At 48.5% G+C, this 22,388-nt stretch overlaps 1 protein-coding gene and 4 non-coding genes across 5 annotated transcripts; 2 read left to right on the forward strand and 3 right to left on the reverse strand.

Annotated features, from left to right (window-relative positions):
- Positions 1-4,941: 4,941 nt before the first annotated feature.
- Positions 4,942-5,015, reverse strand: TRNAN-GUU (transfer RNA asparagine (anticodon GUU)). The gene has a single exon. It is a non-coding gene; the product is annotated as a tRNA-Asn (tRNA).
- A 3,004-nt stretch (positions 5,016-8,019) lies between these two features.
- Positions 8,020-8,093, forward strand: TRNAN-GUU (transfer RNA asparagine (anticodon GUU)). The gene has a single exon. It is a non-coding gene; the product is annotated as a tRNA-Asn (tRNA).
- A 1,510-nt stretch (positions 8,094-9,603) lies between these two features.
- Positions 9,604-9,844, forward strand: LOC130844815 (cytochrome c oxidase subunit 6C-like). Its single transcript, XM_057721044.1, has one exon. The coding sequence runs from the start codon at positions 9,604-9,606 to the stop codon at positions 9,829-9,831; it is 228 nt and encodes a 75-aa protein (XP_057577027.1). The 3' UTR covers positions 9,832-9,844.
- Positions 9,845-11,454: 1,610 nt separating this feature from the next.
- Positions 11,455-11,618, reverse strand: LOC130842971 (U1 spliceosomal RNA). The gene has a single exon (XR_009050663.1). It is a non-coding gene; the product is annotated as a U1 spliceosomal RNA (small nuclear RNA).
- Positions 11,619-20,832: 9,214 nt separating this feature from the next.
- Positions 20,833-20,997, reverse strand: LOC130842139 (U1 spliceosomal RNA). Its single transcript, XR_009050365.1, has one exon. It is a non-coding gene; the product is annotated as a U1 spliceosomal RNA (small nuclear RNA).
- Between the last annotated feature and the right edge of the window lie 1,391 nt (positions 20,998-22,388).

Below are 22,388 nucleotides of genomic sequence, written 5' to 3' on the forward strand. Positions count from 1 at the left end.
ACCAAAGTGAATCATCTGCATCTACACACATATCCCCATATCCCCTCCCTCCCGCGACTCCCCCCCACCCTCCCCGTCCTGGCCCTCCAAAGCATCTCCCATGAAGTTGATCTCCTTTTGTTATACAGCAACTTCCCACTAGCTATCTGTTTTACAGCTGGTAGTGTAAATATGTCTATGAAAAAATCTGAGATGGCTTGTTTGGAACAAACAGTGCTATTCAACTCCATTGATCCACAGAGAAACAGGAGTCTCTTCCTGCACTTAAACAAACTATACATACCATCTCTGTCTCTCAAATCATGTAATAATGCAGAGATCTTCAAGGTACAGGATAAAGTGACTGAAGTTGATGACAGTGACCACAAGGTATCAGGGAAAGATGGCCTTGGGATTTTGGAGTTGCTCATGGTACCTGCAAAAGAACAGTAGTGATTTTGGAAGACACTCTAGCAAAATATGTGGTTATAAAGGCCATTGAATGTTTAATCCATGATTTGCCAATCAATTTGTACACTGATTAGCCTGGTTTGATTTTGGCCAACAGTGACTTTTAACAAAGTTAAAACTGTGATATTTAAAAAGGTCAGTGAATGGTATACGAGCACATCCACTTGAAATGGAGATAACATGAAAAACACAAAAATCATAAATCTTGCCCAGTGTCGAGTTTTACTCACATTTTCAAGGAGGAAGTTAATTGTGAAGGATGAGCAAAGCAACAGAACGTCTGAGCTCACCAGCACTGCCTGCAAGGACCTTCTTCCCACATTAGCACATGCTCCGGCCCAGCCTCAACACACGTGGTCTCTAAGTGATGTATGAGGTCATCAGTTACACAGAATGGAGCTCTTGGGGTCATCTCCTATGCTGACACTTACTTAATCAATGTGACAGTCTCCAGGGAACTAGTCCACTTAAATCCCGGGATTCTAGGTTTGATCCCCTAAAGAGTTCAACACAGACTAGATACATCCCACTGAAAGTATTCCATAGGTAAATAGTCTCCCAATAGTAACCAGCATTAATGCATTTGCCAGGAGATTCCTCGCTAACTATTTACAAGGGAAGTTGACCAGGATATTTTTCTTTCTTTCCAGGCCATCCCCCACTGAAAGGAAATGATAGCAACTAGAAGAAATACTGTTTCCCTTCTATCCCTAAACTGTCTAGGTGGAGATTTTAGGCACAGTTTATACATCAGTAGGGATTTACTTGTCTTTCTTTGAGAGAAGGTACAGTGGTTTCTCCCAGCATCTCTGATTAGTCAGTGCCATATTTCAGAGAGAGAGCTAGACATGTTTTTCTTCACAATAGCATGATCACACTCCTCTCTGGAATCCTAACTCACTTATGAGCATGCCTGCTTTTTGCTATGCTTTCCCCCATTTGCATTATGCACTATTTGACCTACATCTTCCCCCAGTAATGGAGCCAGCTCAGATGTAGTGCTTAAGCTAGAGGTGGGGCCAAGGAGAAGCAAACACATGGCTATCTTGGGGCTGCATTCAAAGTTAGCCACAATTTGGCTACTTGCTGGTATAAACCCGGCTACAGTACCATTAGGAACATGCACTGCCGAATGTAATGGTAGATTTTGTGTGTTTTGTATTGATATCAACTTTCTTGGTACAAATGTATTTAGACTTATGCATGAGACCATGGCCTCAGAAAAAATGAAAGAAAAACTGCATGAAGCGTGGAAGATGTTGTTATCTTCGTTATACTGAGTTGTATAATTGCACTCTCCTGTAGCCTCCCCACATCTGATAATGAACTCAGGTTCGGCTGCTTGCTGCTCAAAAGCCAGTACTGGAAAGACAAGTGTTGGTAGGAAAGGGAAGGTTGCTTTATTCAGGAGGCCAGCAACATGAGGAGAAGGCAGACTTGTGTCCATAAGCCAATTCCCCAACTGCCAATCAGTGGGCAAGAGCTTTTAAAGGGCAGTTTCACGAGTGTATAGGTTGAGGGAGGGGGCTTTGTGCAGAACAGGACAGTTGGCTCTGACAGTCAACTTGAAATTGTTCCTGCGGTGGCCTGATGAGTGTCACCTTGATTGTTTGAAGTACGGTTAATCTTCAGGTCCAGAGTTGCTTTGTTGCCATTCCTTTGAGGTGAGTTCTCAGAATTGTGTAGGATGGAGCAGCTTATGTCATGGTTACAGTCTGGTCACCTTGTAGTTAACTTGTATCACCTGGTGGGGTTTTCAGTATCTGCAAAACAGCTCAAAGGATATGGCTTAGAATATCACGTATTGCCCTTGAGGAGGACCTAAAGGTCCTTCACTTTGGTTAATGGCTAATTATTATTTTGTCTTGTTTGACTATTTTCCTTTGCTTCTGCATTCTCTCATTTTTCTGATTAACTTTATCCTTCAGCTAAAATTTTTCTATAGTCAGGAGTCAGACAGAGGACATGGGTATTGGGGAGGGGGGTTGTCCTGTGAAGGCCGCATGAGGTCATGCTCAGTTACATTTCTTCCTGCAGAACCTAGAACATTTTTCAGTGGAGTCCCCACTTTACTTTCCAGCAAATTCAATCTGAGGACACAATAATTTATACTATTAACCGACACTTTCAACCTGTTCCCATAACCTGTGTTGCATACCACGTTTCAATTGCCCATTCCTATTTTCAGTGAGACCACTACAGTGAGGGTGGTAAGGAATGTGGTCTGTCTACGGAATATTGTATTTCTTTGTCTATTTCTGTACTCAGCATGTCAACTTCTGTCTGCTAGTGTACCTTTGACCACACATGACAAACTCAGGAATCTTCAAATTGTAGGGTCTCTGGGTTGAGCTTGGGAAATGCCAGCCAATGCTTAGGATTCTCTCAGAGCTGAGAATGGCTCTTGATCTGGCTCTTGATCCCCTATCCTTTCCCTAGACAGAGTAACTCCAGATTCCTGATCCACACACCTTATGATAGCCAAGGTAACACACACACGCACATACACAAACACAAACATACATGCACGCAAATGCACACACCCCACTGTTTTCATGTTGGCAATAACGTTTACGAAAGTGCAAAATGTGTTCCATCTGCTGTGATCCCTCCAGGTATATATTCACTGAGTTCGTGCTGTGCAAGTCCTCCTTCCCATCCACCCAGTAGGAGACCTTCTAGAAGCCCAACCCAGATCACCTGGATCCCTTTGATCCTTCCTGTGTAACCCTCTCCTGCTTTTGGTCTATTTTGTGACAACGGCCTCCTCTGAGTAGGACAGTCCTCTGACTCATAGAGCTACCTTGTTCCCAGTCCCAGAGAATGGGAAGTACATGGAGTGTATGAGCACCAGAACCCATTTATTTGACCTCTCCCTAGGCACTTAGCCACTCAATAAAGGGTGCAGGAATATGAAATCTCAGTGTCCTGGCCTGGGGGAGATTAACTCTTAAAGGTAATTTACCTCCAAGATCTCTTGCCGTCATAGGGCACTTTGCTTGAAATGACACCACATATAGCAATTAACTCAAAATAAACCACAGACCTAAATGTAATAGCTAAAACAAAACTTCAAGGGGACACATAGGAGAAAAGTTACTGTGCATGTAGGTTAAGCAAAGAGTTCTAAGATCCTACAGCAAACGTGTTATATAGAAGAGAACTTTCATGAAAATTGAGAACTTTGCCTCAAAAGACAGCATTAAGAAAATGAAAGGACAAACCACAGACTAGGAGAAAATATATGCATATCAAATTGCCAATGAAGGAATTGTATTTACAATTGCTAGAGAGCTATTTCAACTCAATAGAAAGATGCGACACAATTTTTCAAATCAGCCAAAGACTTGAATAGACATTTTCCCCAAGAAGACAAATACATGGGTCATAATCTTAGGAAGAGGTGCTCAATGTCATTGTCCATTGGGAAAATGCACATTAAAACAACAAGATATCACTTTTCCCCGACTAGGATGGCTATGTTTAACTAGGATAGACCATAGCAAGTGCTTGTGAGAAGGTGGAGAAACTGAACCTTCAGATGTTGCTGGTCAGAATGTAAAAATGATACTGCCACTTTGGAAACCAGTTTGACAGTTTCTCAAAAGTTAAGCATAAGCTTACCATAAACCCAGCAATTCCACTTCTTTATATCTATTGAAGAGAAATGAAACATAGGTGCAGATTGTTCAATGTATTTATAGCAGCATTATTTATAATAGCAAAACCAAAAGAAAAACACCCACAAAATCAAAAAACAGGAAACACTGAAATGCCCATCAACTAGTGAATGGCACCTGAAATGTGGTATATTTACACAGTGGAATTCTACTCAGTAATAAAAAGCAAAGAAACTCAAGCCAGAGCATGGATAAACCTCAGAAACATTGTGCTAAGTGAAAGACGCCAGTCACAAAGCACTACATATTGATTTATTCCATTTATCTGAAATGTCCAGAAAAGAAACTTATGGAGGCAGAAAGCAGATTAATATTGCTTGGGGCTTGAGGGAGGGTTGTCTGAAGCAGGGCTGGAGGGAATCGAAAGCAGTGTTCTGAACCTGGATTATGGTACCTGGGGTGGGGCAATAAAGGAAAAAAGAAAGCGACAGTCTCAAATGAAAGGGTGGAGGCATCTGAGATTGGTCCGTGAATACTGCGCGTTGCGGTGCCCTGCAGGTGGTGCACAGAGCCTGATTGCCGACATCCCAGCTTGAGTAAGAGATTCCCCCCACCCGTGTGCATGTCCCTTTATCCTCTGGCAGGTGCCCTGGAATGTACAAGGCAGATGAGTTAGTGAGGGGCAGCCCTCATGGAGTGGTGCCAAGACACAGGGGCACCAGGGTTAAAAACCCGGAGGAAGGTGCGTGCTGGGGATCAGCTGGGCTGGGTGGAGATTCCTGAAGAAGGGCGCTGGGGAGGAACTGAAAGGGCAATTGGGCAGACACGGAAAAGCGGCAGCTGAGACCTCCTTCGATTCTAGGCCGAAGCTCGTCCCTGGGTGGGCTCGAACCACCAACCTTTCGGTTAACAGCCGAACGCGCTAACCGATTGCGCCACAGAGACACAGGGCTGCGAGATCTTGCTGTAACATTCTGGAAACAATGTATTTCCCGTCCCTTCCAGCCCCAGCGGAAAACAGAGTAGAATGCCTCTATCTTGTCCAACCTCGCTGGCACCAGAGACACTGAGTCTTGTCACTCGGGAACGTCAGGCCGTAGACACCGAGACCGAATCAGCTGCGGGCTCCGACGAAGCAACGCCGGGCCCACGACCATCCTCGCCTGCTCCTGGCCTCCTTAAAAGCAGCCCCTCTACGCAGCACGACTGCAGGCTCTCTCGGGCCAAAGTCTCCCGTTTCCCACTAGTGATTGGCCTCACTCGTCGCGCTGACCGCAAGTCCCCCCTCACCCCACCCCACCTCCAGGTCCGGTGGTCGTGTGGGGGAAAGGACAGCAACCGGCTGTGTCCCCACCGCGCTGCCTCCTCTTGGCGCTTCCAGAGAAGGACTCCACGAGGCACGACCTGGAATTTGCGCACCAGGAAGCCCCTTGCCCGGAGCAGGGCCTGGAGTCCAGCTGGTGCCCAATAAATGTCTGGCTGAGGATGCATTCCGCCGCAGGGGCCGGAGGTGGTGGGTCCACCGAGAATTCTTATGCCACCTCTAAGTTTTTAGTCCTAGAGGAACCTAGAGTTTTCCAATCGGCTGCTCTTCAAAACCTTTCTTCTGGCAGCTGATTTAGAACCAGGTAAAAGTTCTAGAAAGTCCAAGAGGGCACCACCTGGACCAGCTCTGAGCTCCCATCCAAGACAGTGCAGTGGCCTCAGCCTGTGGGTGCAGGTGTCATGTCTGAGAGGGATGAAGGAGGAAAGCTGCTAAGGTGAGAGACGGTTGGAGTAGGCAACCTCAAGTATGATGGAGAAAGGGAGAGAGAGAGGGAGAGAGATCTGTGGAAACTGTCTTTCCATTTCCTTAGGTATGCTTTCATCACTTGCAACTATGTTTTGTGGGTTTCAGTGTGCAAGTTTCACCTCCTTGTATATGTTAATTCAATTCATAAATATTATATTCTTTTGGGTGCTATCTTGTTGCAGAAATCGAATCGGTCTGTCGAGAAACCAAGCACCACACTCGGAGAGTTGGAGAACTCAGGTTTATTAAGCCGGCGGCCCCCTTAGCATTTTGGTTGATTGGTTACCTGCTTACTATAGGTTGTGGGCAGTTACAGAGTGGGAGTTGTTATGGGTCCCTCGCAGAGGGTTTCCAAACAGAAACTTGCAGGAGCAAGAGCAGAACATTCCATATTTATCAGAACATCTTAAGGTTACAGTTGATTGCTAGGTCATCTGTTCTTATCTTGGTTGCAGCAAGCAGATTTTACAAAAGCAGAGCAAGCATGAAGTTATTTCTAGCTGATTCCAAACTTCTAATTTTCCTCTTCAATCTTAAATCGAATTGTTTTCTTAATTTCTTTTTCAGATTCTCCACTTCTAATGTATAGATAGACAACTGATTTTTGCCTATCTGTACTCTGCCACTATACAGAATTCGTTTGTTGACTGGTAGCCTTGTGTTGTGTGGGTTATTGCGGATTTTTCTATGTATAGGAGCTGGCCATTCACAAAGACGACGACAGACAGGAGAGGTTCCTTGTTTGGGTGGCTGCAGCCCCTGAGCCTTGCTTGTATCAGCCTGCACAGCCTAAGCCAGGGAAATCAAAATCTGCCTGAGCCCTTGTTCTTTGCAAGCCAAAATCCAATCGGCAGGAACACAGCGACCCCTCGAGGCCCCTGCAAGGGGCACTCGGCCCCATGAGGCCAGAAAAGGGTAGATTCTGACCAATCCAGCCAAGTCTCCAGTTAGACAGAGGAGAAGTTTGTTCCTGGAGCCCCAGGCACTCTTCTCAGCGCAGGGGGGACCTGGAGGGGATGCTGACTTCAGGCCTTGGGGGCCTCGGGCGAAGTCTGGGCCGCCTCAGAGTTTGAGTCCCCCGGTGAGGTGTGCGCCGCGTCCCCTCGCCCACCTGCTCTGTGGGCAGTAGGGGGCAAGCCACCAAGTCCAAAAGGTAGACCCACAGGCTATTGCCGGCGGTGATCAGGCACGGGAAGCCGGTTCTCTGTTAGGATTTGAATTCAGACCCAAGCAGCCAGGCTTCCATCACCGCACCAATCACACCGCGACCACTGTGCTCCACCGGGGGATCCACGGAGCGGTGGTCGGGTCGACGTTAGCACTGGAGGTAAGCAGATGGCTAGAGATGAACCAGTCTCTCTCCCTCTCTCCCTCATACTCCAGATTGCCTACCCCAACCGTCTTTCTACTTTGAAGCTTTCCTCCTTCATCCCTCTCAGACATGACACCTGCACCCACAGGCTGAGGCCGGCGTACCGTCTTACATGGGGAGCTCAGAGCCGGTCCAAGTGGTGCCCTCTTGGACTTTATAGAACTTTTTTACGTTCCTCTAGGACTAAAAACTTAGAGGTGGCATAAGAATTCTCGGTGGACCCACCACCTCCGGCCCCTGCGGCGGAATGCATCCTCAGCCAGACATTTATTGGGCACCTGCTGGATGCCAGGCCCTGTTCCGGGCGAGGGGCTGCCTGGTGCGCAAACTCCAGGTCGTGCCTCGTGGAGTCCTTCTCTGGAAGCGCCAAGAGGAGGCAGCGCGGTGGGGACACAGCTGGTTGCTGTCCTTTCTCCCGCCCGACCACTGGACCTGGGGGTGGGGTGGGGTGAGGGGGGACTTGCGGTGAGCGTGACGAGTAAGGCGGATCACGAGTGGGAAACCGGGGACTTTGGCCCGAGAGAGGCTGCAGTCGTCCCGCGGAGCGGGGGGCGGCCAGGAGCAGGCGAGGATGGTCGTGGGCCCGGCATTGTTTCGTCGGAGCCCGCAGCTGACTCGGGCTCGGTGTCCACGGTCGAACGTTCCTGAGTGACGAGAGTCAATGCCTCTGGTGCCAGCAAGGTTGGACAAGATAGAGGCATTTGACTCTATTTTCCGCTGGGTTGGAAAGAACGGGGGAATGCATTCTGATTGCAGGATGTTACAACAAAACCCCGCAGCCTTTTGTCTCTGTGGCGCAATCAGGTAGCGAGTTGGGCTGTTAACCGAAAGGTTGGTGGTTCGAGCCCACTGAGGGACGAACTTGGCTTGGCATCTGATTAGCGGGCCCTCTGCCGCCGCTTTTATGCGTCTGCCCTTGCAGTGCCTCCCCCGCGCCCTACTGCCTGAACTCTCCTGGAATCTCCACCCAGCGGATCCCCAGTACGCGCGTTCATCCCGGTTTTTAACCCTGGTGCCCAGGTCTCTTGGCACCCCCTGGGGGGCTGCCCTTGCTAAGTCATCCGCCTTGTACATTCCAGGGCAGCTGCCAGAGGATGAAGGCACACGCACACGGATGGGGGGAATCTCTTACTCAAGCTCTGACGTCGGCAATCAGGCTCTGTGCACCACCTGCGCGGCACCCCCAAAGCGGAGTATTCACCGCCTGGTCTCAGGGCGCCTGCACCCTTTCATTTGGGACTGTGGCTTTCCATTCAAAGTGATCTGCAGAGTCAATGCAATTCCTATTCAAATCTGTTTCTTCTGAAGTTTGTTACCGAAAAACCCGAACCAACTCTTTGGCCAACCCAATATAACCGAGTCACTTCGTGGTACACCTGAAACTAACACAACACTGTAAATCAACTACACACAAAAAAATTACGTTATGGCCAATTTGGGAGGCAATGAGAAGAAGCCCTCGCTGGGATCAGGGCACCTGCTGGGGTGTGATGAGGAGGGGACACAGGCTGGATTAGACAACAGTGAGGGCCTCACAAAGCTGCACTGGTGCAGGAGGCAACAGGCAGACCCAAAGATCTCTAAGTGGTGACGCACTGAAAGTGGTGGATAATCTAGCCCTCCAGGAAGAGCACCTACATCTCTAAACATGCCTAGAAAACTGCCATGCCTTGGTCTAAAGAGTACCTTAACTCCTTGCAGCTCCATCCAGAACTGGGGGAGAAAAAGAGATGGAGATGCCTGCATTCCCTCTCAGACATGATTCTCCTCACAGCGGCTGTTTTACAGTGGGCTCAACATGACGACTAAAAATAGCATAATCTGTCCTCAGGCCATTCCTCAAATCCTGGACTTCAGAGGACCCACACCCTTTCGTGGGTAACGCTTCATGACGTCACCACTGCCAGCACTCACTGGGCTGGCACCCCACCACACCGAGCCACAGACCAGGCCTTGACTGGATGACTAGGAAAACAGAATCACAGAAAATCTTTGCATTCCCCTCTGAGGAGCTGGATGGACCTCCTACATTACTGCCAACCCAAGACAAAGTTCAACTCCTTGCAAACGGGGCCCACATTATTTCGACCTGGGTATTTAATACAAGAACTCCCTGGTGGGCGAGCCCCTTCCTTGGTGGCATCTCAGAGCTGTGCTCCGTGCTGGATAAGTGGATGCTGCCAGGAACCTTTTAGGAAGCTGCCTGTGCACCTAATGAACTCATTAGAAGGGTTTGCTCCTTCCTCTGTACTTAAGTCAACAATTACTGTTGTTTTGCCACCTTCAAAAAAAAAATTTCTTTCTTCTGGTCCATTTCTCCATCTGTCTGGAAGGACGTCATCGTTGAGCTGTCAAGGAGAAAAACTACCATGGCTTCCAGTTCTTTGATGAAACCTCAGATGCGTGGCCTTCTGGCCACGCGTCTGCGATTTCATATGGTTGGAGCATTCATTGTCTCCCTGGGAGTTGCAACTTTGTGTAAGTTTGCTGTGGCTGAACCAAGAAAGAAGGCATATGCAGATTTCTACAGAAATTATGATTCCATGAAAGATTTTGAGGAGATGAGGAAGGCTGGTATCTTTCAGAGTGCAAAGTGATTTTGGAATATAAAGGCAGACTGTTCCTGAAGGAGCATTCTAAGTGCCATATCATTTCTTTGGGTTGAGTTTCATGGAAGTTTGGCACTTACCTGTGTTCCTGAACTGTGAAACTGTGAACTATGAATATCTGGGCTAAGGAATAGTTTCTCTTGATAAATAAATGATTTTAAAAAACTTTTGTTTTCTGCATTTTCTAATTGCTCGCTGTTAATCCCTTGCAGTATGTTGTAGTTTTCATCCCTCTTATTATTATTATTTTTTTAATCTCTTGAAGTTCATTTGGGTCTTTTTTATGTTTCCCATGTGTCTACTGAACTGTTTGAAGTTACAGAATACAGTTGGAATAAATGTTTTAATGTCCTTCTCTGGTGACAGCTCTGGGTTGTTTGCACATGATCGATGTGTCTCTGCATTATGGGTCATTTGCCCTGCCTGTTTGGATACCTCCGAATCTCTGATGGAATGCCAGATAGTGTGAATGTTGCCTTGTTGGATGATGGAGAGTTGTGTGTTCCTGTAAACGTTGGGCTTTCTTCAGGGATGCATTCAAGTTACTTGCAAACAGTTTGATCCTTTCAGGTCATGCTTTGATGATTCAGTAAGTGGTTCTGAGCAGCACTCAGTTTATGGCTAACTAGTTGCCCTCCTGAGGCAAGACATTCCTGAGTACTCCACCCCACGCCCTCATGAATTGAGAGGTTTTGTCTGTCTGTTTTGTTTTCTTCCTTGCAGTCTATCTGTTGGGGACAAGCACTATCTGTGTGAGTGCCAGGCACTGTTCTCTGATCCTGTCAAAGCTCTCCCCCTGACCTTGGGGAGTTTCCTGCCAGGGCTGCACTGATCAGTACTGTGCTGCACGCAGGAGGGATCTCCTCTGTAGTTCTCTCTGATTTACTTTCAGCATCTCTCTCCCCTCTGGGAGTCTGTTCTGTGGACCCTAGCTCCTTTGGCCTCCCTGGACTTCAGGTTCAGTGTCCTCAACTCAGCAAGGTCCACCGGGCTCCTTTTCCGTTTGCCCTGGAGTGCCTTGCTTGGAAACTCTCTGCAGACAGTAAATTGGAGCCATTGTTTCCCACCACCTCTCCAGAACCATGCACTGTCCTTTTTCACCTGATGCCCCAGTCTCTTCAAAGTCTTTGTTTCACGTTTTCTGTTGTTGTTGGCAGGAGGATAAACCCAGGTCCTTATGAGTGTGTATGGTGGGCCACCCCTACTTTGAAGTCCAAGTTGGAAACACCAGTGAAGATTGTGCAAGATTTTTGCAGGGTATAGAACAGAGCTCCACAGTCAGAATGAAATCCTGAAGTAGGAAAACCCCTTGAAGCTTAAATCTGCAGAGAAACTTACATCTGCAGTGGTAGCAAAAGCCTGTGTTTGGTTTGTGCAGGGAAAGAAAGAACCTGGCTAGGTATTGGCCGTGATGCAGACCTCCCAGTTTTCATTGAAGCATTACTGGTTTATCTACCACCTTTACCCAATGCGCTAGAGAAAAAGATTAAAAAAAAAAAAAAAAGCAAAACTCTGGGATAAGCGAGAAGGTCACAGTTCTTTCTTGCTCAATTGCTTTTACACCCACTATCCCAGTTGCTTGGGTTTAACCTGTCATTTTGTACCCATTGCCAGGGGAGAGCGCGAACACAGTCCCCCACTACCACAAATTTCGCAGTCGAGTTTCCCGCATTTGGGGAAATCGCAGAGGTCAGCACACCCCCGGTGCAATGGGTGAGCCTCGCCCTGGGGAAACCACCATCGTGATCATGGTATCTCCCCTGCCAGGTAAGTATGAACGTTTCGCTCCCCGTCCCCGTACAGCCTTAGGCTCTTCCGCTGTACACACACGCTCACTTTGCCACAACCCCCACCCCAGCCCCTCCACCACCCCCCGCACCCCCTCCTCTTCCACGCCCCTCCAAACAACTCTCCTAAGAAAATCCGAGCTACATCTCCGGAAAACTTCCACAGCCCGGGGAGTGGCTGGCCGGGAATGGCACCCCTGCACTGCAAGATTTACATAAGCCAAGCCCCATCCCTGACCTCTAAGGCGGCTCCCCTCCTCCCACCCACGCCGGGTCCCTGGGCCGTCATCTCCCCTCCCACCCCTGCCCAGACGACCAATGGGCGCATCGGCTGCCGAAAGGGGACGTGACGTCGTGATTTCCGCCCACGTAGGTAACGGACCTCTAAGCTTTCATCTGAAATACTGGCGGGTTCTGCCAGCCTCCTGGCATTCTTCCCTTCTGTCTTGCGTTACACACCAAGGAAATCAATTCTGGCATCGTGTGTTACTGACCCAAAATGTTTGTTAGTAATAAAGAAGTCGTAAGGCAAGGGCTACAGGTATATATTTATAGGAACACAATGAAAGCACATGTCTGTGTCCTGTGCATAGACACACAGATTCAGGGTTGCCTCTCACAGTGCTGCTCGGTGTATTGTCTGTGCACGTCCTTCCTGCTTGGTTCTCATGGTGCCCCAGGGACCGTGCTTTTGCTTTCCTCACCGAACAGAATACGAGAAATGAAGATTCTGAAAAAGAAGCGGATGACCAAAAGAAGGGATAGAAAGATGACGTGTTTGCTCGGAGAGTGCGGTTGGTTTGTTTGTTGATTTGTTTTCTCTTTCTGGGTAAGACTGGTTCGCCCTGCGGGTGGGGGTGGGGGCCGGGGCCGCGGAGGCTGGAGAAGGAAGCCAGCTTGTGTTTTCAGACCAGAGAGCAAGGAGTGGAGTGACTGGATCCTTGAGGGTGCCTCTGGCTTAAGGGGGAAAGTGACTCTTGCGGAGAATCCTAGACGCAGAGGAACTCAGCACCCAGCCAACTTCCAGGAAGAAGCTTCCTTTCCTCCTCCCTGCTTTCTCCCTTTCCCCTCCTTTCTCTCTCTGCAGCCATCAGAAATAGACTCTGGCTCCTTTCCTCTGAAATATACTTTCTTCAAGGGATAGTGCTAGCTCAGAGACTCTCCAGCCAACTGGAGAACCAGGCTCTACAAACAGGGAGGAATAAGCAAGGCCAATGGAAGGGAGCACACAGACCAAACGGGAAGGGCACGGGTGCCCCCTGCTGAGTGACAACCCCTGTGGCTCTGCACAGGTGACACTACTGGCCCTGGACACTAGACACCGCCCATGGCTCTGCGACTTCTGCTGCACCTGGTCGGTGTTAAACTAAGGATCTGGAGGTGGGGAGAGTCTTCTGTTGCACGGGACAGGAAGAATTTCCCCAGGGCCTACTCCTTGTGTCTCTCAACTCCTGTCAAATGCTGGGGTCATTGTTACTCATGGGGATTGGCCAGCTCTTGGTAATAGACCCACATCTTAGCCCCTAGGAAAACTGTGAAAGCCAGTATGTGATCCTTAAAAGTTGTGGAATGTGGGAAGCTCCTCATACACAGGCAGGGGGTTCAGATAAAACCCCCTGCAGCTAGCCCCGTGGAGAACATTGTAAATCCAGTGCCCAAGGCCATGCAACCCTGTCTCAAATATACACGCGTGTACCACCCAGCCTCAGAGCGTACTAGACGTTTATCCCTGAGCCCAGGGTGAGGGTTTCAGCCTCTTATAAGGGGATGGTTTGGTACACCATCCAGTATTATTTACATTATCTCCACTGAGAATTGACAAGCTTGAAAGTTCACATTTCTGGGGCTAGAGTAATTGGTCTACAGCCATGGTAACAAATGGCCACCGATGTCCACTGTAGGAGTTTCCTGTTGCTACTGTAACACATTACCACACACTTAGTGAATTAAAACCACGCACATTTATTATCTTATGGTTCTGGAGATCAGAATTCCAAGATGCATCTCACTGGGCTAAAATCAATGTGACAGTGGGGTTGAGGTCCTTTCTGGAGGCTCTAGGGGAGGATCTCTTTCTTTGCCTTTTCCAGCCTCTGGAAGGTGCCCACATTCTACTCTCATAGCCCCCTTCCGTCTTCAGAGCCAGTCACGGATGATCAAGTCATTCTCAGAACGCATTATTCTGACCCCAACTCTCCTTCCTCCCTCTTTCACTTACATGGACCCTTGGGATTCCATGGGGCCCTCCAGGACAACCTCCCCATCTCAAGAGCCTGAATGTAATCACACCTGCAAAGTCTCTTTCGCCATGTCAGGTAGCATGTTCACACACTCTAGGGATCAGGATGTGGACATCGTTGGGGAAGCATTATTCTGCCACCACAGCCCGTCTCCTCGGTGAACACATTTCTGCAAGCGTATCAGTCAGTGGTGGCCCCTGTCTTCTGAAAGTCATCCAGGTGAACGCAAGTCAGTCCACTGCCTTTGAGTGTCAGCCAGGCAACAGCTGTGCCTCATGTGGAGGCCTCTGAGTCAGAGAGAGAGAAGGAGGACGTCTGTGAGGAGAGGAATCGAAGGGACCCAGTGCCTGGAAAGTTCCCAGGGACCAGAGCTGAGGGCTGCAAGCGCCTTCATGGGAGGAGGAGGCTGTGGAGGGTGTTAGCACCTGAATGGATGTGTCCCCCCCACCCCCACCCCCAAATTCATATCTGGAACCCTAATCCCTGTGGGACTGTATTTGGAGAAGGAGCCTTTAAGGAAGTCACTTAGATTAAATGCATCCATGGGCTTGGGGCCCTGATCAGGTAGGATTAGTGTTCTTACAGGAGGAGATACCAGAGAGCTTGGGCTCCTGCCCTACCCCAGCTCAAGCAAGGAGAAAAGGCCATGTGAGGACCCAGGGAGGCATCTGCTGTCTGCAAGCCAGGTAGAGAGCTCGCACCAGAAACTGCATTGGCAGGAACGTCCGTCTTGATCTTGGACTTCCAGCCCCCAGAATGTGTGCAAACAGAGTTCTGGTTAAGCCCCCCGGTCTAGGGTAATTTCTTACGGCAGCCCAGGCTGACTAATACAGATGGTTACTTAGCCATTGGCCTAAGCTGCTTCTCCTACCTGGGCCTTTGTGGGATCTGCCCCAGTTTTGTTCATTTCCTGTAATTAGTACTCACAGCCTGCCCTGCCCTTCTTCAGGCTGGTCTGCGACTTTAGAATGAGGATTGAGCACCCGGTTTAGGATTTCAGAGTGTAATTTACTCCATGTAACAATGACCTGCACCAAGGAGCTTCTTAGAGTTGTGTTGTTGTTGTTTTTAAACAAGTCTGACATCTTCCCAAATATCAACATAGCATGACTTGGACAACTGGATTGGGAGTCTGCAGAGTGACCCCATGACCCCACGTGGCCTGCATTTGCTCTTCTCCTGGGAGATTTCTGTGCTTCGGACTCTACAGAACCACAGGCAAGGGTTTGGCTGCTGGTGAGGAATCTGTGCCCAGCTCTGGGGAAACCGAGGGGCAAAGGAAAGTATCCCCCAAATCAGGGCGTGTAAGAGGGCTGGGTGCGGGGAGTGATGAGAGGCTGCTCTTGTGGGAATAAAGGAGGATGAGAGGGAGGTGGGGGGGGTGTGTGTCCAGCATGAGGTCAGGCGAAGTTCACGAGAGGGCAGCTGCCATTCTGGGACCAGAGACGAGCGCCTCCTTGGCATTCACGCTCTTCCTCTGCCTCCAGTTTCCGCTCCTCGGCCCCCTCCTCCCCTAGCATCTCCCCAGGCTTGTTTTCTTCCCACGCCTCCGCCTCGTCCCTGCTCCTCCTGCTCCCATCCTCCCCACGCCTCCCCCACGCGACGAAGCAGGCCAGCCAAGGAAGGGGCTGCCCCCGTCTGAGAGGACCATGAGGGAGTGTCTTCCACCAGCCTGAGAAGCAGGGACACATTTCTCTCTGGTCAGAACCTGGTTTGGAGGAGACAGGGCAAGATGGCCTCCGCCTGAGGAGCTCAGCCTCCACATAGTTACTCATCCAAGGTTAATACTACTTTCTCTGTTTTACATTATACATTCTTCTCCATTATACATGAGAACCATATGCTCAAAGACGGTAATGAAATCACCATGTACAGCAAACTTGGTACGCGGTGGAGCTGGTATTTGCATCTTGGACAGCTATTCCTAGGGCTGTGCTCTCGTTGCTACAGCACAGTCCTAGGATAGGATCGGACTGGAAATACGGTAGCACTAGAACACATCAGTAAAAGTTAGTTTCTCCTTGTTACCTATATTTACCTGCTTGACAAATATTTACCGAATGTTCTATCTGGCAGGCTCTGGAGCAGGCACTGGGGAGGAGGGGTGAACAAGCCACACAGCGCACCTGCTCTCAGGAAGATGACCTCTAGCACCAGAGCCAGGTGTTTTACAGAGAATCACATATATGTTTTTTAAGGATGACCGTGGTGTATTTCATACACATGTTCCTTGCTCCCATTTTGTCAGCAGGGATTGAAAATTGACTGAGTATAAATAATCAGACTTTATTTTACCAGTAGAAATACTGATGTTTGACACAATGTCCTCTGAATTTCAGCTGTAGGTTCCTGGACAGTGTGTTGTACGCTTCGGACAGCGTAGCCTGTGTCCAAACCTGTGTGATGGTTCTACCGTCACTAAGTTGTTCCCAGGGTTTTGGAAATCTCCTGTTCTCTTTGGGAATCAGTTTCTTTATCAGTAAAAAAAAGCTGTTATTCAAGTCCTCCAAAGTCCCTTTCAGTTCACATTTCTCTGAATGCATAAGAGACTGAGATGCATATTAAATGGGACCTGGGAACTGCAGCCAAGAGCAGACCTTGGTATCTTCTCTGTGTGTCTCATGCAGGAGCCTAAGCCAAGCCCAAACCCTGAAAAGACATAAATGATAGAGGAGATGGAAGAAAGAAAATCAGCAGCTTGGAAGAACGGAATAACACAAAGAAGGGTAAAGAAATGGTAGAGCAGTTGGCTGCCAGCAGAGATGAAAAGAAGGACAAGCTGAGTTCACAAGAATCAAGGGAAAGTGAAGAGTGCACACAGCATTATCCACGTCCTCAAGGAGCAGCCTGAGCTGAGCAGGGAGGACTGAGAGAGTAACTTACTCCACAGTGAACCTGTGCACCTGCCGAGGAGATCCACAGCATGGATCAGGGTTCGTTTGCACTGCTGGGAGCACCAATTCCAAAAGGAGGAGGAGGAGCCCCTGAGGCTCTGTGCTGGACCCTGCTGTTTGCACCCGCAGCTGCCCCCACAGCAGATGCCCCAAGTAAGCGTGAGCTTAGAGGGAGAAAGAATGTTTGGAGAAGGGATGGAGATGTCCATTCTTTCCTTCACCAGTTTTGCCCTGAGGTCAGGAGGGGGCAGGGTAAGGGGACCCTTCCATCTGAAGCAGAGATACTAGTAATATTCTTCCACATTTACACTTGGAAAGACTTTACACCCAGTATTTCTTAAGTATTTGTGAGGGTTTATTTTTCCTCATGCTTTGTGAACAACTTGGAGTTCAGCTATCAGTAAGATTTACCTGAGGACATCAAAGCAGTGGGAAGAAGAATCCAAGTGGATACTTTCAACAAAGTGTGGGGCTCTTCTCAATTAGGTGTTGTGGCAGACCAGAGGATGGGAGGGGAGGCCAAGGACATCTCTTCCTAATGACAGTGAACCCCTGAGAGGAATCACTGTGGAGAGGTGGGTCTTCATCAGAGTCACCAGAGGTCTGGATCAAAGGGCGTGGATAATGTAGGGCAGGCATGTCCTTAAGGAAGGGGATTTGCTACATCTTGGGAGAATGCAGAGTATCTCTGATAGCACATTTGGGAAGGAATGTAGTTGAAAAGGTGGAAGATTTGCAACCACTTTTATTCAATCAGTGAACAAATGTCACTGAGACCCTACTCACAGCTTGATTCGGTGCCAGGAGACATGAACACAGAGATGATTAAAAGGGTATTCCAACTTTCCTGGAGCTCTCAGTCCAGCGACCAAAAAGTCATGAGAAGTGTAATGGGGGTGGATTCACTGGAGGAAGTGACCCATGCTGCCTAGGGATGACCTCAGTGTTTCTCGTGGCCGCCCTTCTTTCTTTATCAACAGCTGGTGACCAATCCAGGTCCAACAACTGTGGCTCTCAGCCAGATTTCATCCTCTCATGATACAACTAACATCTGCAATCTATGTTGGCTCAAAGTAGCCAACACTGCCAGCGTTTCCAGAGGAAACTGCTGATGTCTGTCTCTACTGTCTATGTCCTGGTCAGTAGGAGAAAGGAACAGACAAATTGAATAAGTCTTATAGTTTCATCATGTCATAACAATCAGGGACTATCTGTCTTCTCTTACAAAAGGCAATGCCTTCTAGACTTCAAATTCTCTCCCCATTTCAAAGACAATTTAAATATTGGTCATATTCCTAGAATTTTAGAACTTGGTGCTTTACCCTTACATTTCAGATCCAGTAAGCAAAGTAAAGGAGTAAAGCAACTTCCAAGTTTGCAGTGAGAATGTAGTGGGGTCTAGCAGTAAAATCCTGGCTTTCACGTGCCTGATATCTCTTTAGTGCTCTTAGAAACAGAATAATCTAACACTCCTTGAGTCACTCCTCTATCCCATCATGTTGTACAAAATATAATATCTCTGCTCATCTAGATGACTTGGATCCTAAATTAGCTGAGTTCCACGAATGCATTTACAAAGCCCCTGTGGGTAAAGCACTGTGCTAATTCTACTGTGGGATATGAATGAGGGTACACATTCCTTACTGAAGAAAGTGTGAAGATGACTGTTCCCAGCTCAGCCTAGGTATCTCTCTGTAGGTAGAATAACAACAGCAGACACCAATAGGTTCCACCTGCTGAAAGGGAAGATGAGGATGAGGTGCAATGACTCAGCTCAGTGTCCTCAACTCAATGAAGTCCACTGGCTTGTTTTCAGTTTCCTCTCCCCTGCCTTGCTTGGAAACTCTCTCCAGGTGGTAAACTGGAGCAAATGTAGGCTCATCTGCTTGTTTCTCATCTCTCAGGATCACTCACTGACCTTTACTGCCTGATGGCCAGTCTTTTGAAAATCTCTGTCTCATCTATTTTGTCCAGTTTATTGTTGTTGCTTTCTTTTGCTGTTTCAAATGGGAGAGTAAATCCAGTTTCTGTTAGTGTGTATTCGTGTGGCACCCCCTTTATAAAATCACAGTTGGAAAATATCTATCAAGATCCTGAAAAGAAACTTTTACAAAATAAAAAGCACAGTCACAACCAGGGTAAGACTGTGAACGAAGGAAAACCCTTAAACTTGACTGATAAGGAGCTAATATCCAAATATATAAACAGTTTGTAGGACTCAACATCAACAAACCCCAAACAACCCAGTTAACAAATGGGCAGAAAACCTGAGCAGACGTTTTCCCAAAGAGGACATACAGATGGCCAACAGGAAAAAAGCTCAACATCAACTATCATCAGGGAAATGCAAATCAAAATCACAGTGTGATGTCACCTCACACCTATCAGAATGGCTGTCATCGAAAAGAACACAAATAACAAACACTGGCCAGGATAGGGAAAAAAGGGAACCTTGACACATGGTTAGTGGGCACAGAATTATCACATAACCCAACAATTCCAGTGCTGGGTATGCATCCAAAAAAACCCCAAAACACTAATTTGAAAAGATACATGCACCCCAGTTTTCATAGCAGGGTTATTTAGAATTGTCAAGATAGGGAGGCAATCTATGTGTCCATCAACAGATGAATGGATACAGAATATGAGGTATATGTAGTAAATGGAATACTTCTCAGTCTTAAAAAAATCAATGAAGTTTTGCCATTTGCAACAGTATGGATGGACTTGAAGAGTACTGTGCCAAGTGTAAGAAGTCAGACATCACTTATATGTGGAATCCTCAAGAATACCACAAACTAGTGAATAAAACTAAACAGAAACAGACTCACAGACATAGAGAACAAACTAGCGGTTACCAGAGGGGAGTGGGGAGGGGGAGGGGGAGGGGCAACCTAGGGATCGGGATGAAGAGGTACAAACTATTATGAATAAAATAAGCTACAAGGGTATATTATTCAACACCGGGAAGATACTCAATAGGTTATAATACATATAAATGGAATGTAACCTTTAAGTTGTGAATCACTATATTGTACATGTGTAAATTATATAATAATGTATATCAACTCTACGACCAAAAACAAAAAGTGTATTTTAAAAGCACCATACCCGTTTTAAGGACAATGCTGGCCTGACTCTATGTTGGGGATTGCAAACCCCATAGCCCCTTGCCCAAAGGCTGAGGGAATGTTCCCTTGAGGTCTGTGGTGAAAACCAGTCCTTTGTGAGTGGAGATGCCTCTTTAAAAGCATGTCACCCTTGATTATTCCTATTCTCCAAAAGGTCCTTCAAAGGAAGGGTGAACGTGACTACAAAGTGGCCCAATGGAAAGTTCCAGCTTTGGGGCTTTCGTGGAGTATCTCTTAGGAAACACTGCTTCCAGGCTGACTTATGTTCCCTGAGGAACCAGGGAGAGACACCAAACATTTCAAATTGGTGGGCTACAACCCAGGCACTGAAAGAGGGGCAGAGATTCCCAGACCCTCTCTCAGGAACCTCATCGGTTGCTCCAAAAGAGACCCCACAAAGTCCTCCACTCACAGGATCTTCCTCCTCTTGGTGGTATAAAATGACCCTGTGCCTTATCTGCTAAGCAGGGGACACAGCGCTAGATACTACTGTTTCTTGGGTGTATTGCCATGCCAGTTATACAAAAGAAAAGAAAGACGGGAAAGCTAGGTGAGGTATTAGAAATATCTGTCCTCCCGGGGCTGCAAGAGGCAGTCACCTGGCCACACAGGTCTCCCTGAGTTTAAGACCTCTGGTGGTGGTTCTGCAGTAAAGGAATAAGCTGGTCCACTTTCTTTCCAGCAGAAAATGGGGAATGGGACTGGTCTGAAATAAAGTGTTCTTCATTGGCTGATTAGGGCCTTAATCCTCATCAACTATGATGGTTGTCAATTCAGTCTGGCCCTGGAAAGGAATACAGCATTTTTCCCCAAAACAAACTTAGAAGGGGAGTAGGAAGGTTTATCTTCCAGGAAAATGTATCTAGGAAATGCTCCCCAAGAATCTGCCCAAACTACTGAATATATTTACAGTGGTCTGTTATTAACCATTACCTGTCAGGAGAGTGTGCAAACACTGTCCCCCATTACCACAAATTGTGCAGTCGAGTTTCCTAAATTTGGAGAAATCAAAGGGCTCAGTACATCCGGAGTGCAACGGATAAGCCTTTTTTTTTTTTGGAAAACCATCTTCCTGATCATGGGATCTCCCTGGCGCCTGTACCACAACAATGCAAGATACCAATAACAGAAGAAATTGTGTGAGAGAGAACAGAGCATATATGAGAAGTCTCTATCTGCTCAATTTGTCTGTAAACCTAAAACTGTTCTAACAAGTAATGTCATAAATTTTTAAAAAAATGTAATGATGCAACACCCTCAAATCAAAGTGTTGCTGGCATCCTATAACGGCATAGTTAATACTAGCCCTTGAGGTGCACCAACCTGGAGTCTGACCAGGCCTATGCCATCAGCCTCTGCAGCCTGGCAGTTCCCCTGGAATCTGGCTGTGGAAACATGTAGGTCAAGGTGGCCGCAGAGCTCCATATGGTGCAGAGAGAACACTGGAATGTGGTGACGGCGGGGAGAAACCATCGGAGGGCCGAGGTCGGTGAAGATCCAGGACGACTCAGATTCAGCAGCTGCCCCACCCGCGGCCACAGAGCAAAGGACAGGGAGGACAGGAACTGAGAGCTACCGGATGAGGTCGCTGCCTGAAAGATAAAAGCAGCTCAGGAGGCTTTGGTCAATTTTGAGAATGGGAAGCAGGAAAATGAGTTGAAGGACGACTCGCATGTTCCGTGGTGGCTTGAACCACCAGTCTTCCAGGTAACAGCACGCTCGCATACTGTACTCACAGAGCCGCATTACACACTCTTCTGCTGTTGCCACGGGGTGAGAACGTGCCCCCCAACCCCTCCCTCCGGTTCTGAAAACACACTCAGACTGGCCACTCAGGACACGCTGTTCTCACATGGGGCACATGAGGGCCTTGATACCAGGGAATGCGCCAGGCCGCCTGCTCCTCGCCGCCTCGGGAGCCTCCGCTCAGGTGACAGGGGACCGCCACAGCCTCTGGGGCTGCAGCCCGCCCTGTGCCCCTCTTCCCTGCGCGTCCCCCTCCGCGGAATGCGAGGCTGGGACAGGCTTTCAAAAGTGGCCGACGTTCAAAACTTTAAAACTGGCCGCTGAGCCATATAAACGTCCGGAGGCTGGAAACGTCGACGGGGAGCCCGTGGGCCGCGCTGAGCTCCGCTCCCAGGACCCAGCGGCCGCCTCAGTCTCGGGGACGCAGGTGGGCGGAGAGGGGGTGAACCCGGAAAGCGGAGGAGGAGCACGAAGGGGAGGGAGGAAAGAGCCCAGAAGAAACACTGTCAGCTGCTCACACCCGACCTCACCCCTCAGGGCGCCAGCGGCCTGGGTGCTCGCGGTGCGACGGGTGGGGCCGCGGCCGCTTCGGCTCCCATCCGGTTCCCAACAGAGAGAGGACGCGCCGTCCCCCGACGAAGCCGGCAGCGCCCCGCGCGTCTACCCTTGCACCTGGGTCCCAGGGAGGGGACACCCCACGACGTGCCTAGCCCTGTCCTGAGGATGTTCAGAGCTGCCAGGGCAGCG

This window comes from Hippopotamus amphibius, chromosome 1, assembly GCF_030028045.1.
Source record: "Hippopotamus amphibius kiboko isolate mHipAmp2 chromosome 1, mHipAmp2.hap2, whole genome shotgun sequence".
NCBI classification, from domain to species: Eukaryota; Metazoa; Chordata; class Mammalia; order Artiodactyla; family Hippopotamidae; genus Hippopotamus; species Hippopotamus amphibius.

What these genes read in the sequence shown, in the direction of transcription:
- LOC130844815 (XM_057721044.1), top strand. Translation starts at nt 9,604, where the DNA reads ATGGCTTCCAGTTCTTTGATGAAACCTCAGATGCGTGGCCTTCTGGCC.